The sequence below is a fragment of the Parasteatoda tepidariorum genome, chromosome 2, assembly GCF_043381705.1.
Source record: "Parasteatoda tepidariorum isolate YZ-2023 chromosome 2, CAS_Ptep_4.0, whole genome shotgun sequence".
Taxonomy (NCBI): Eukaryota; Metazoa; Arthropoda; class Arachnida; order Araneae; family Theridiidae; genus Parasteatoda; species Parasteatoda tepidariorum.
Window position 1 is genome coordinate 38,651,503 of NC_092205.1, and position 15,594 is coordinate 38,667,096.

The 15,594-nt window shown below is 27.1% G+C and overlaps 1 protein-coding gene across 3 annotated transcripts in view; it reads right to left on the minus strand.

Annotated features, from left to right (window-relative positions):
* The window catches only part of LOC107438593 (neuroligin-4, X-linked-like), a 184,390-nt gene extending 169,091 nt beyond the window's left edge, over positions 1-15,299 (minus strand). For all 3 annotated transcript variants that reach the window (XM_071177467.1, XM_071177468.1, XM_043053860.2), the window contains exon 1: positions 14,061-15,299. In XM_071177467.1, coding sequence (XP_071033568.1) covers positions 14,061-14,502 — 442 coding nt within the window. In that variant the 5' untranslated portion in view covers positions 14,503-15,299. The remainder of the gene's footprint in view (positions 1-14,060) is intronic.
* Positions 15,300-15,594: the final 295 nt, after the last annotated feature.

Sequence of the window (15,594 nt, forward strand, 5' to 3'; positions counted from 1 at the left end):
CCGTTAATTTAAATTGTTAAATTGGAGTTTAAAGAAATTCTTATATAATTTATTTATTTACTTGTATTGATTTTTTCGAAGAATTAGATTGCTAATTAAAAGGATTGTGATAACGCTTCCTGGATACCTTTAAAAATCATTGTTTTTAACTTTTCTAGGAATTTCGGCTTCTTGTCTATATTATTTAGTTACTTAATTTTAATTTAATCTTTATACTAAGGAAACTTTTTTTGTAAACTCAAATCAGAATTTAGATAAATGCCGATATTAATTATTTGCTTTATTGTGCTGAGTCTTTCAAAAAGTGTCGAATTAGATTGTTATTTAGGATGATTCTGATAATGCTACCCGACGCCCTATAAAATTCATTGTGTTTAACTTTTGTAGGAATTTAGGCTCCTTTATGCGATTTTAGGAAACAGAATATAATCTCCAGATAGTATACTTAAACTTTTCGCATTACTCAAAGATTTTATCAACGCTATGAGTTAACCTTATGCAATTAATCAGTTATGCAATAGACTGTCTATCTGTACATGCCTTGATTTTATAGATAAAAATCAAATAATTAGATTTTTTTAATTTATTTAGTTGGATTAAGGGATTCACTTATTTAATTTTAAATTTTATTAGAATTCAGATTTTCTTATGTGGGATTCAGAAACAGAGTATTCATAATTTTTAGCTGATGTATAATAACTTTTGCCATATCTTTAAGGTTGTTCAAACTTTATTGAGATAACCCTAGTTAACTAATTTTCCTAATTCGAGATATTAACATAGTATTTTTTCATTTAAGATGATTGCAAATTTTAAATTGTATTGCTTATCCTTATTTTAATAAGCTTTAAGATAATTTTTATGAGCTGTGTTACTTTATTTAGCATAAAACATGAATATTATTCGAAAATAAGCATGTTTTTAATTCGTAGTTTTTGAATTGAGTTATTTAGTGTATTGTAATGATTTAATGAAGTTTAGTTATCTAGGATAATGATTGGGAACTTTTTATAGTTGTCTTTTTTAATTAAATATTGAGATGGCATAGGAAGGTATGAGTTGTCATATATATATATATATATATACATATTTTTTTTACAATAAACTAGGCTTAAGTAAACTCTTTTTATGCAGAGATAAATAAATTTACAATTTTAGGTTTTCCATCATCTAATGATTTTTGCGATAGAACTAAACCAAACTGATTACTCTGAAAAGTTTACATTCAAGAAAATAATCTAAAAAATTTATCCTATTTCTATAATTTAATAATTAGAATAAATTAGTAAGAAATCAAACATTTGATTACTAGTACACATACGCTAAATTTATGCTCAGAAAAAAATAGCTTATGTATTTTTCTTTACCCCATTATTATATGCTGCTGATGCATTCATAAATTAAGATATTGTTAATTTTCAATAACCATATATTTTTTAATCATTTTTCAAAATTTCTTTTTGTGAGAAATATTTTTGAAGTTTTTAATTTTTATCCGAAAAGACTAAAAAAATTCAATCTGCACTTTTTTCTCTGACTAATTGAAAAAAACATATTTTTAAATATTTCCCTCTCTTCTAGAAACTTTCCTCCAATAATACGCCAAATATTTCATTCTTAAGCTGAGTCAATATCTACATTCTTATCTCGAAATCGTTTACTTTTTTACGAGATATTTTAATTATCTAAGTTACCAACATAACGTAAAAAAAAACCAATGGATTTTATTTTAAAAGTCTTTAATATAATTCTAAGAGAGTCTGCTTCACTTCTTTAAAGTTACTTGCCTTAAAGCTGAATTAAATATGTCTCAATTGTATTTAATGGATAAATGGTTAATTTAAAAAAAATTTTAATATCAATTTGAAATAAAAGAAAGGAAAATTTCGGGTTATATAATCAAAAAGTTGGATATTTTTAAGCAAATTATTTTTAATTTGTAGGCATTTCAAGGCATATACTGCAAACTATCTCTAATATACTTGATTTGTGCCCGTTTATACCGACAGTTTTCCAGCTAAACTATTTTTATGAAATATAAAGACTGACCTCTTATCTTCAAATAATTGGTAAAAAAACGGCAGACTCTAAGAAATGGTAATTATAACTAATCATATTACATAAATTGGGGCATAATTATAATTTATACAATGAGAAAAACCTTTTTGGTGTGTTAACTTTAGATTGGAGTAATTTTTTATTTATTACATTTTATTAGTTTTTTCTAAAAACTTGGCAGTTAAACGGATGTGTGTCTTTTGTTTTTGATTGTCACACATGTTTAATTTTGGGTATTTCAAGCCCTCCTTAAATAAATATACTTTAACATTTACCTAAAAAGGACTTCAATCTTCTTTATTTCTTGTAATATTTATTTTTTCGTCATTTCTGAAACAGCATTGTTACTATCTTCGTTTATTGTTAAGGAATTCACCAAGACATTCAATACATCAAAATTGTTTCAAACAAGTAACTAAGCCATGGTACCAAAATATAATTAAATGATTAATGAAATTAGGAAGACGTTTCTTCAAATCTTTTGGTGTCTTCAAAAAATATCATAAACATGTAAAAAAAAAATTCCCCTTCATAAAAAAAATAAATTTTATTTAACGGTGAAGTATGACGAAACTTTTCTTCATTTCAGACTTATTATATCATTTGAACACCGTTAAAGATACGGAGCGAAAAGAACCTGATATGTTGTAATTTTTACAGTAATATTAATTGTAAGATCCATAAATCCCTGTAAATAAATATTACTCTCCAAATTAAAGTATAAAACTTTAAGGTAAAAAATGGATTTAGCGATTACTTTTTATCGTAATTTGAGTCGGATTTTTCTTTCAGTGTAGATAGAGTTTATTGTATTTAAAAAAGGAATTTAAGTTTTATCAAACAGTAGAAAAGTGAAAGTACACTATTTTATTGTACTAATTTCAACAAAAAAAATTAGCTATATTAAATATAGATACTACGATCTAATAAAAACTGAAATCTAGATAAAATGATCTGAACTGAAAAACAGATAAAATTCATTATCATTCTTTGGTTAGAATTAATTATATTTAGTTACATTATATTGATTTTAAATTGTCAGATTAGAGAGACAAAATATGCTTAATACTATAAATTATAGAAAGCAAAGACAAACTTACAAAGTTAATATTTTTCTCTTTAAATTCCTTAATTTAGAAGCATAAAAATTGAATTATCTTAACAATTGTTTTTAATATACTATGCAATAATCACTTAAAAGTTATTAACACCTTAACAATACATGAAACTAACTTAAAAATATTACTTCACTTCATAGAATAGCAATTAATACTGTGTAAATTAATAATACTCATATCATTATGTAAACATGCAAACTTCTATATAATAGTGATAAATGATTAGATGAGTCTTATAGTATGTGTTAAAGAAATATATGTATTAAGAAGCATTTCACTCAGACTTAACCTGAATACCATTCAAAAGTATAAAGAATAATATTATATAAAGAATAAAGAATTTTCATTTTTTCTAAAATAAGATAAAAGTTGAACCTATGAAAATGAGGAGATAGCATAATATAACAAATGTATTGTTTATTTAAATAGTCATATGAATTCGTGATTCATAATATAATTTAATATAATTCATAATTCTATTCTGAATAACTGAAGATTTAGTGAATGTAGTAAAGCGAAGTTTTAACTATTGCTTTCGGAAATGCTATGCTTCATGTCTGGAAATTTAACAAAATAAATTAATCAAAAATGATAATAAACAACACTAAGATCTTATGGTTATTAATATACAACGCACGCAATTTTTAGTTACATTATGTGTCAAACAAAAGTTGATTCTTTAGCACAGAAGCCGTTTTGTGTGGGACTAACAAGTATCCATAAAATAAAATATTCCTTTTTTTAGATCTCAAAGATAGTGAAAGCAAATTATATTTATATTAATAAAAAGCATATTTTTTTTGTTTAGTAAAACAAAGCAGCCATATTATTAAGCATTTTAAGAGATTATTTCTCTTTTGACGTTTATAAATGTAAAGGTTTTTGATAGTGAATCGAAATTTTCGTGTTTATAAAAGGAATTACACGATGCTAGAAACCACTGTAACTGTTAAATTATCTTTAATTAGATCATAACTTAATACTTATTTGCCACTGATGTTAATTTAAGTCATTGCAAGTTGAATATTTCTTTTCGATTTTATTTAAAAATGATTGTTTTTATTCTTGTGTCCGTACTATTTTTATTCTTGTGTCCGTAATATAGATTAAAATGTTCCTAAATATAGATAAAAATTTTTCAACATAAGGTAAGAAAAAATATGTTAAGAAAGCATGCATTTCCTTAAATTATTTGTTCATTTTTTAGTGGGAATACGATGCAATTTTATTTAAAGTTAGCTACGCGATAAATATATAATATAAACTTGTAAGAAAATATAACAAAGATATCAGAAGTTACAAAAAACAAGTTTAAATATTTTCTTACAAGTGATAAATATTTCATTCTCAATTTTTGATTCAACTTTCCTATTATATTTGTTTCAGAAAAATCTTAAGAACTAAGACTATTTTGAAATTGTAAAAGCTTGTTCCTTTAAAAAATAGAATATACATTAAAAACCGGCCATTTAGACGTATAGCAATAGCTTAAAATTTTACCTACGTGATAAGAAAATGAATGAAATAATTTTCTGAATCAACGCCTAACTGTCTGAAAGAATGCAAATTAAAAACACACCTAAGCAAGAAGAACAATAATGTTCAATGACTTTAATTCTTCTAACATTTAATTATTTAAATCCTGCTTCTTAAATTAATGGATAAGTCTATTAAAGAATTTCTACAGAAAATAAGAAGAAAAATTATAATTAAATGCCTAATCAGTACCGATTCCATTCGAAATAATTACATTTCCTGTCTTTCTCAGTTGGAAAAAATGCTACAAAATATGAAAACTTAAAATACAGATAATCAGTGATAACAAGATTCACGTGCCAAACTTTATTTTCCAAGATGGCGAAAGTTGCTTTAAAATCAGCTACGATATTGATTGTTATTTCTCGGCAGCGGACAAACTCATTATCACAGAGAGCAGGCTTGCGTGATTGCTATCATCATCATCATTGCAAGGGTTACATTTCTCGCTGAATATATTTTTACGTTTTTATTTAAGTATATGGAAATAAAAATAGAATAATATAATTTAATGTTTATAAAAGTGCAAAAAAATGGTTACGTTTCTAAGAAAATGAGTTATTTTAAAATTATTTAAAGGCACAAGACAGAGTAATAGAAATTAATGACTTGAAATTTTATGTTTCACAAGTAGCCAGAAATTTGAGTTGGAAATTATAACTAATCATATTTTGTCTAACATTTAGACAACTTTTTTTAGAAAATATTATTTAACTACTATGGAATTATTGCAAACACTGTGCAGTGCACAACAAAACGGACCACCTTAGATAACTTTTAAACTAATTATCGGATCTTCAAGTTCTAAGTCTCAATCTTTATATTTCAAGGAGGTAATCTCAAATATGATGATTACTTAGTGATGAAGATATTTTACGCTGCGAAATCAGATACAAAAACGTACTTTCTCAGAATAAGCGTACCTTTTTTCCCTACGGATTCATATTTCTGAACCTCAAAATGTAGGGGGTAGCAGAAATGTAGGAAATATGATCCTCAAAGTTTGGTCTGAAGAGCAATCCAAAATTTGGACCCGTTAATGTTACTTTTTCCGTGTTTTACCATATCTCGCATTTTTTAAGTGAATTGAGAAGTCTTTGCTCAGAACAATAAAATTTATTTGTCTGAAGATAATTCCACGCAAAAAATAACTTTTAACAAATATTTATAATTTTTTATTATTTTATTTAATATCAATCGAAAAACATTTGAATTATAAGGTATATATTTTTTTAACAGCATTTAAAGAACTATAATTATATGTGTTAAAATACAAAATTTGAGGGAAATTGGACGAAAATTTAATAAGAAATCAAATTTTAAAAAAGTCGTATATTTGAAATTCGATTTTTCAAGAACTATTCAACCGAATTTGCTCAAATTTTGTATTTTGCGTTGTAAAATTGTACATTCTTTAAAGGAATGTAAAAAATTGTATGCCCTCAATTAAATTTCTTTTACTATCATTAAAAAAATTATAAAAACGATAAATATTTACTAGGAGTTAATTTTATCATATACGGAATAAAGGAATCGGAATAAATGATTTTTATAATTTAGAGCAAAAATTTTTCAATTCACTTAAAATCTTCTCTAGATATGGTGAAATACGCAAGAAACAAAATTCGCATTAAAGGGACCAAGCCTTTCAACAGCTCTCCTATCCAAACCCAAATAACCATATTTCCCAGATAGTGATTACACTACAGCAAAATGGTGGGGATTAAAAATCTGAATTCAATCGAATAAAAGGTATGTTTCTTCAAAGAATATACGTGTTAGTGCCTGATTTCATGACTTAAAATATCGTCTGCACTAATTAATTGGCACATTTGAAGTTACCCTAGCAAACCATGAAAATTGAAGCCTAGATCCGATCATTAAATCACTCAGAATGAAATTCTATCGTTCACCATTTCTGAGTGAAGGTTTCTTCGTTATTGATTAAACCTTTTCATAGGAAATGACTCAAGAAACATAGATAACATTTTATTTCATTTTATCCGTCGTTGAACAGCAAGCCCAATTTTTGTTTTACGATTACTAATGTTCAACTCCGTAGCCTTATAATTCTGAACCAATCCAGAAGACAATGAAACTCTCTGATTTGTATCCCCAGAGGTATTGATTGTTCATGGGAGCATGGAGGACTCGACATATTTAACATGCATCAGTCACCATTTACTGCACAGGGAGTCTGTGGCCGGTGGGGATCGAACCCCTGAACTCTTGAACATGGGCCCAGTGCCCTACCAACCTAGCTATCCAGTGCCCAACCAACCAAGATAACATTTTTTATAATTTTAATTTATTCTATAACCGTCGTTGATCAGCCGACCCAATTTTTGGGCTAACGACTACTAATGCTTCCGTAGCCTTGCAATTTTGAACCCGATCTAGAAGACAAGGGAACTCATGGATCAAGTATTGGGAGAAATTTGCCTTCGTGGAGGACTTTTTGATGGAATTAAAACGCATTTACGTTACATGGCGAGGAAGACCACGAGAACCTCCCACGGTTAGCCTGACGGCAATGGGACTCTAACCTATGATCCGTCTACCACTGAAGATATTTCACGTCAGCACTGTGGTCTATGCAAGCCTGATATTGAATTTGCATCGACCAGATTTTGTAAAATTGATATAATTTTTACATTCACTATTGTGAATACATAGATTCCGTAAAAAGAATTTATTTTAATGAAGTGTATTTTATAGCACAACTGATTATATGATACAATAAATGTAAAAGAGTTATGCGTCATAAGGCGTAAATGGTTATGAAATCAGGTAACGGATTGTTGGTTTATCGCAAGAATGCGCTAAAATACAAGAGAGTGATTAAGCAGTTTCGTCAAATAATTAGAGCATAACGTTTTTTTATCTTAGTAAATCGAAAAACACATCTGGTTATGGAATCCAACTGAAATAACAAGGATATGAGAATTTAGTCAAAAGGGCGGGAATTGATCCCAGGTAACAGCCTGATTAGTGATAACCCTAATCCTTGAGTAATCCCGTCACAAGGTGCAAATGGTTTTTAAATTAGAATTAGATCATGGGGGAGTTGAATTTTTCCATGAATACACTAAAAGGACAGATGAGTAATTTAGAAGTTTCGTAAAATAAATTAAATTTTTAATGCCTCATATCGAAGAATATAAATGATTATGGAACCCAACAAAATTAGCAGGAGTATGTGAAATCTGTAATTGATAGAAATCAATCATTGAAAACCTGTATGATTAGTGATGCCACTAATCATTGTGTCACGCCGTCACAAGGTGAAAATTGTTTTGCCATCAGATCAAGAATTGTTGAAAGTCTCCATGAATGCATTATAATCACAAATGAGGGATAAAAGAGTTTTGTCAGATTATCAAAACTTACATTTTGTTAAATATAGAGCAATTTTATGATAAATTAGTGAAAAATAAATGAGAAACGAATAGAGAAATTCAGCTGATGAGAAATACGGAATCACCAAATATGAAAAATCATCATATGTGGTAAAGTGAGAGATTAAACATGATTATAATCCACAACTCATTTAAATTTAATCCGTATTTGCTTACATTGCAGGCAAAACGAATTTTTCAGTTCTACTGGTTTTTGCAAAATACTGTATTTATTGTCTATGCAGGTTTTTTTAAAAATTCAACATCAGTTTGACGATAAAACAAAAATCATTGATGAAATCGGTAAAAAAAAATTTCAATGCATCTAAATACATAATAGAAAAACTTTCAGATGTTTTTTTTTAAATTTATTATAAACTAAAAAAATAGAAATAAATAGTCCAAAATGTATTCCATTTAATTTGAAAAATATTAGATACTAACTTTAAAATTATTTTTTACGGCTTATACATCTTTTCAAAAAAATATTTGCTTTCTGATTTTGTTTGTTACAATAAAAAATCGATTAACGAAATTTAAATTTTTTATCAAAGGTATATTATTTCCTCCAACTTTTTTATTTATTAAAAAGGTCTCATTCTTTCAATTGATCGAAATAACTTCATAATTAGACTATTTTTCTAAAAATTATTCATTAATTATCACAGAGAAATTCGCAATGCAGTGCTTTTAAACAAGAAAATAGTTTATACATTAAAAAAAAAAAAACACTAATTCAAGCACGCGTACTTTTTAACTATTTAAAAGGGAATTTTTGGCAAGCCTTATTTTTTTCTTCTCTATCTTCAATTTTAATTTGCTGAACTGCAGTTTTTTGCAAAAAGTATTTTTTTTATCTTTCGGATATGCTGTTTAGACGATAATAAGGTTGCAGTTGAAACATTCAAGGAATTCCCTAAATGATGCTAATGGTCCACTTATTCAATTTTAATAGTGTTTCGTCTGGATTTTTTTTATGGGCTTTGTGTTTTACCAGCATATTTTTACAGCTAACGAAATTTTTTCCTGTTGTGGTGCAACAAAGAAATCTTGGTAATTTATTTAATAAGACGCTGTAAAATTTAGTACTCTCCAAGGTGTTAAAGAAGTACTTAAGGTAAAAGAAAATTACACCACTCCCGTTTCTTTCATTTAATTAATACAAATAAAAATATATTTATTTTTAAAAGTTATTATTAAATTATTTAAAAATTCAAATTTCCTAAAAACTATATTTTATATAGCTCAGTTGAAAAAATAAAGATTTCAGATTCTTTAATTATTATTTTTTTATTGAAGATTTTAATTCTAATTATTCCCCATAAGAATTTCAATAATGGTGATTATTATTATTACCACTATCATTATTATTACTTGTTGTATTTTTCATTGTTTACACGTTCGAAGTCTTCTTAATTTCTCTTTCTTTCTAAATCAAATTTTTTTCTAAGATAAAGACTTTCTAATGTACACCCCCACTCATTGAACTTCCGTCTTCCTAAGATTATAAATTGAAAGTAAATTGATGGAAAATATATTATATAAAAATATTGTGTTTGGTGAGTTTAGTCCAAAATGATGAGCAAAAGGGTTTAAATATTTGAAACAATGTTAAAATGATTTTTCGACATTAATGATGGGTTTTGTAACATCAAATTAATGACGTCCAATAATGTTTTGTCGTGTTGAATTATGCTCATCTTAAAAAACTTTCTGATTTCTGACATTTCTAAACATTATGTTTTGGTTAGCTTACAGCCAGAGAAGCTACTTACCTATTTACGGAACTGAATTTTAAATTAGGAAAAATGATTCCAATTTGACCATTTTGGGAGTGCTATTCAAAATGTTCACATGAAGCTTTGTTTTTACGCATTATAGGTGTTCTAACTAACAAACTTATATTATTCTTCATATTGACTTTAAGTGCAACGTGCACGGACTTTAAATGCCATGTCATTCCTTACCGGAAGAAAATAGATTCAATTCAATTTATTAAACCATATTTTTTAAAATAATATTATATGAAAATGGAATTTGAATATCAATTGTATATTTCTGCTTCGGAATGTACTGTTTGCACATCGTCTCATATTTACAGATTAGGCAATTAGTACATAATAGAAGAAAACACGAAACAAATATATGATTAAATATTCTATTACTAGATTAAAGAAAAACTTTTATTTTTGGAAATATGAGTGTTACGTCAATAATTGCTCTATTTCTCAAAAGCAATGCGAACACCAAAATATATCTAAATTTTTTTTTAAAAAATAAATCATTGAAAAATATCCTCAGTTTTTATAAAAAGGAGAACTAAATATCTCTTTGATACCCATGAAGGTATTATCTACTTCATGCAATGCAACGCAAATATGGTTAGTTTGACTTAGAAAAGTTTTCCACATAGCCAAATAGGTTTCAATGCTCGCTCAAAGATTTTCTGGTCTAAAATATATCGTAAGATTAAGCAAAGGTCTAAAGTTACCCAAACTGTGATACCGGTGATGCTACCTAAACCATCAAAACGCATATTTGAAAAACATAAATTTGAAAACTTATTTTTTTATCAAAAATAAATTTCATAATACAATTTTACATCATTAAGAAAAAACTTGATTTGCATTATACAGTCATTATCAGCAAAATCTATACTGAAGAAGAAAATTTCAAGAGATTTTCTTTTTCTTTTCCCCTAGCTAAAATTTTAGTTCCTATAAGAGTTCGATTTCGTGAGGAATTGGATTTTTTAAGAAATTGCATTTTTTATGAAATTGAATTTTTCGAGAAATGAGATTCAATTCAATTTTTTAAGATATGAGAATCTAAAAATATGTCTGATCCTCAAACTCATCTTTGATAAAATAATTAACAGTTGTTTTTATAGTTAATATTATTACCTATAATGATTAACAATATATTTATAACATATTATATTTACGTAACATTATAAACAGATTTGAAATTATGACACAATTTAAAATTATTGCAAAATTATCTTAATAGAATGCAACAAAATTGATTTAAAAGAGCACTTTATAGTGTAAGTTTCATGTGGAGAATCTATTTTATGGATTATTATATTTACTGTACCTGTCGATACTTAAACTTGAAGATTTAGTTTCTTTAGCATAATAATTAGCAATCTAAATGAAAACATTTATTATTTTTCAGCATTTGTAATTACAGGCTTGCCAAGAAAGTCATTTATAGATGCTACAGTGGTTGCTATTAGGTTTCATGCTGTCTAATTCAAAAAAAATATGTTTTTCTTTGACGAAAATGATACGTGTTCTTTTCTTGGTTCTTTTAAATCTTTAAATACTACGGTTACACAAATAGTTTAAAAAATGAAATAGTTTAAAACATGTCATTTGACAAAATAATTTTAAAAACACTGCAATAAAGTTTAATTTTAAAATTAGCAACAAATTTTAATATTGCACAAAAAACATAAAAACATTACATGCATAATAGCATCTATGCATAATAGCACTATGACATATGATAATTAAACAACTAGCAATAATAACTAAAAATAAATTATTACCTACAATGTTACATTTCATGAAACTTTATGAAAGAAAATGTATATTTTTATAGACAGGTTCTTTTTATTAATAAAGCAGAGCTTTTACTCGCAACAAAATGTTGACGAAAAAGATCTGTTTTCTCTCTCAAATTGATGTTTGCTTGCTTGAATATATAAAAGGAGTTTTGACTCTATAACAAAACTTAAAATCGAAAATAATGCTGTAGAAATTTATTTGAGACTAGAAAGATATTTCCTTAAAGATATTGTATATATATATATATATATATATATATATATATATAAATATACAGTAATAGAATGTTCTTTACATTTATATAGATATAGAGTCAAATATAATGCAACAAAATTGATTCAAAAGAACACTTTAAAGTGTAGGTTTCTCTTTTATAGATTCTCCATATATTATATATTCTGGTAAAAATTGAGTTTACGGTGAAAAATGTAAGTACCCAGAGAACCGATATTTTTCCCGTAATTTGAACCGGATTTACAGTGAAAAACGGTTAACCAAGGAAAAAAACTGAAAAAAATTTTTAAGTAGTATTTGAAACTATACAAATTTATTTATGAACTATTATTTATGGAAAATAACGGTTAAACTAATTTAAATCTTTGAGCTGTGTTACTTTTTTGTAATCTCAAAAGCATCCATTTTAATGTTAATCATTAGCCTGCATTCCATTACAATCAAATATAAAATATTAATGTGTCTCCGAAATGGCGTCACACTAAGTAATTAAACTGAAACATTAAAACAATGCTCGCAAACTAGATAAAACGATAAGTTATAAAAGTATAAATAATCAAATGGAAAGCCTTGTATATACTCAGCGAAAGCAATATTCAGATACAATATTAAAACGGTACAGTATTCAGATTCAAACTGTATTTTTTAAAAGCTTTATTAAAAAACAAAAACTTACGGAACAAAAATAGCTAGTAATAAGAATATTATTTCTTTTTTCTATTAAATTTTATCAATAAATTGCAATAAATATCTAATATGTCACCAAATTGGTAATTTAAACCTAAAACTTCACACATTTCTGTCAAACATTGGGAATTTTAATAATAAAAGATGTTTCGAAAGCCTTTTTCGTATGGCTTCCGAGTTTTCTAAATATTTTTTCAGTACTCCCTGTATCTCACCATTTTTTGCAAACCTTTCAAACATAGCTAAACACAAAATTATTCTTATTTAAGCAAACAATTAAGGAAGTTTTAAGAATCTCAGAAGATATTAAAATATTTAATAGAGCTGAAACAATTTGTGAACTTAACAAATCAAAATTATTTCTGTTAGAAACAATTTTCTCACTGATATACATGATCGAAAGGAGAAAAAATTCATAACTTCCATGCAGCTGTTAACGAAACCTGACGGACATAATATGAATTCCAATTAAAGAAAAAATATTAATAATCTTTTAAGAATGGACATCTGTGAATTAAAGCTAAGAGAGTAATTAAAAAGCCTAAGGACTAGGGTAAACTGTTATTTTTTATTATTTATTTATTTGCTTGATTATTTATTTGAAATCGAATTTGTGAAGAGTGGAAAAAGTTATCTTTTTGCCTTCATTCTAAGACTATTTTTAATTTTTTACTGTGCTCTCACTTTTTCTAATTTTACCCTCTGCTTTGAACTTGGAAGAATATGCTAAAATTACATTTTAACTTCAAACAATCATTTCATAACCCTCTGTCTCAATTAATCCAGCTTAAAAAAACTATAAATACTCTTACTAGAATAATTAATAGAACTTTTACTGCTGCTTACTGTCAAAATCTATAAAATTTTAGGAATATGAAATTAATAATATGCCACAAGTTTTTTTGAAGTCAATTAAATGTGCAGCAATAATTTGCATGTTAACTGAAATTTTAATTGCGAAATAAGTATCCAAGTATTTTAATTGAGATATCTAAATAATCCCTTAAGGAAATGCGAAGTAAAAGACATCAAATTTATGAAAGTCTCGTGGTTAAAAAGTGATATCCTCATTTTTCATAGAAAAGAGATAAACAGATTTTCGTGCTTAAACTACAAAGATCACTAGAAACTACACATATGTGTGTCTTTTTATGCACCAAAATTGGGCTATTATCTCCAGCCCTAACTCTCGCAAAATATAATTTTTTAAGAAAACAATTATTTTTAGAAGATACGGGATATCACTTTTTAACTCACTTTTATACTTTAAATAAATGAGAGCTATAATTAATAAAAAATGAATATTTTTTATTAATTATAGCTGATAACTATTAACTATTACTACTAACTATAGCTGCTTATTAATTACAGCTTTAGTAATACATTAATAAAGTAATTACTAAAACATCTATAGATACAGCACGGTAAGCATACAGAAAATAAGCAATTAAACTTACCAATCGCTGGTGCATATATGTTTAAAAATAAACAATCCTCACTCTGATTCTTCAAGTAAGGTAATAGTCTTTTTAAAAACTGAAATCTTCCTAGAGGCATTTTTCTTAAAGCTAAAGTTTCATTGCTAATGTCTGGAAGTTTTTGTGGGCACACTGGTCCTAAGCTATCAGCGTCCATTATACCCCTCCAGTGGGGAGGTGTAACCGGTGGCATAAATCGGAGAGAACCAATGGGAGCACTTGCATATGGTATTCCTTGAAAAACCTCGACATGCTGCAATTGTCTGTTTGCTAAAGAATTGATAAAACCTCTCAAGGCACCGTACTTGGTTGTCACTACCCTGGAACTTAATCTTCTTTGCTCACTTGCACATTGGGAAGGGAATAATGTCAGTAATATTAATATATATGAAATTAATATATTTAGATCTACGCTATCCATCGTTAAATAATTGGAATTCCATTCATTTGTTATTAATTTTCAATTAATCTTAATCATTATTAATTCTTTTTTCAACAAGAGTACAATAGATTTCAGATTCTTATTCTGTAAAGTTTCCTAATAAGTTTTACTTATAGTATAGTCTATATTAGAAAAGTCTACATGTAAACATATAGGTGTGTGCTAATATTATAGTTTTGATACTGTCTTTATGCATCGCATATCTTTCTAACTGAATCTATCTAAATATAATTTATAAGTTACAAGGTATAAAATCAGTTTTTTCCCTCGACATTTAAACATAAAGCATGATACATGTAAGTACAAAACAAGTAAAATGGGTTGTGGTTTTATTTAAATAAGATTTTTAAGTGATATCAGTATGTAAATATCAAATCAACTATAGTCTTTTGCTAAGATATTATCATCAAAATGATATAAGCATTTTTACTCTGATAAGTAGGAAACCATATTTTTAAATATTACCTTAAAGACCGAAAAGAATGAATTTTTTACAGATAACACTCAATACATTTTAATATGGTGCTCTTCTTCTTTAATAGAAGACGAGAAGAATAAATTCAATTATCTGCAGATCGTCAGGACAACAACGCTATCCAATTTCCTTCCCTGAGCTTTTTCACCTGTTTTACGGTCAGTACACAGGAAAAGCACTTTTACTCCTTAACGGGAGAACCCTCGGAGGATAGATAAAACATAAACTCGGGTTGAAAGAGAGCAGCAGGAGCGAGAGATGCTCCAGAACTTCCGCGGGGACTCTCAGAGGCAGCAGTGTCGCTCTCACTCTGCCGGCAAAGGCTGATCAAGAGCAGCGCATGCGCTGAAAAAAGGATGAGAGATGGTGACTGATCCGTTCACTAGATTATCAAGGGTATTTATTGTTGAATATATTAAGTTTGATACAAGCCCTTCAGTAATGAATCTTTTAATCTTGCTGTCAGCTAATGCAACGAATTTTATTGATAGTTTCATAAGCAGAGATGAAATTGTTAAACCGAATTGATGGATTATTTCTTCAGTAGCATGAGCAATTTGTAGCATGAATCAAAAAAAGAAAACTAATAGAGTAGT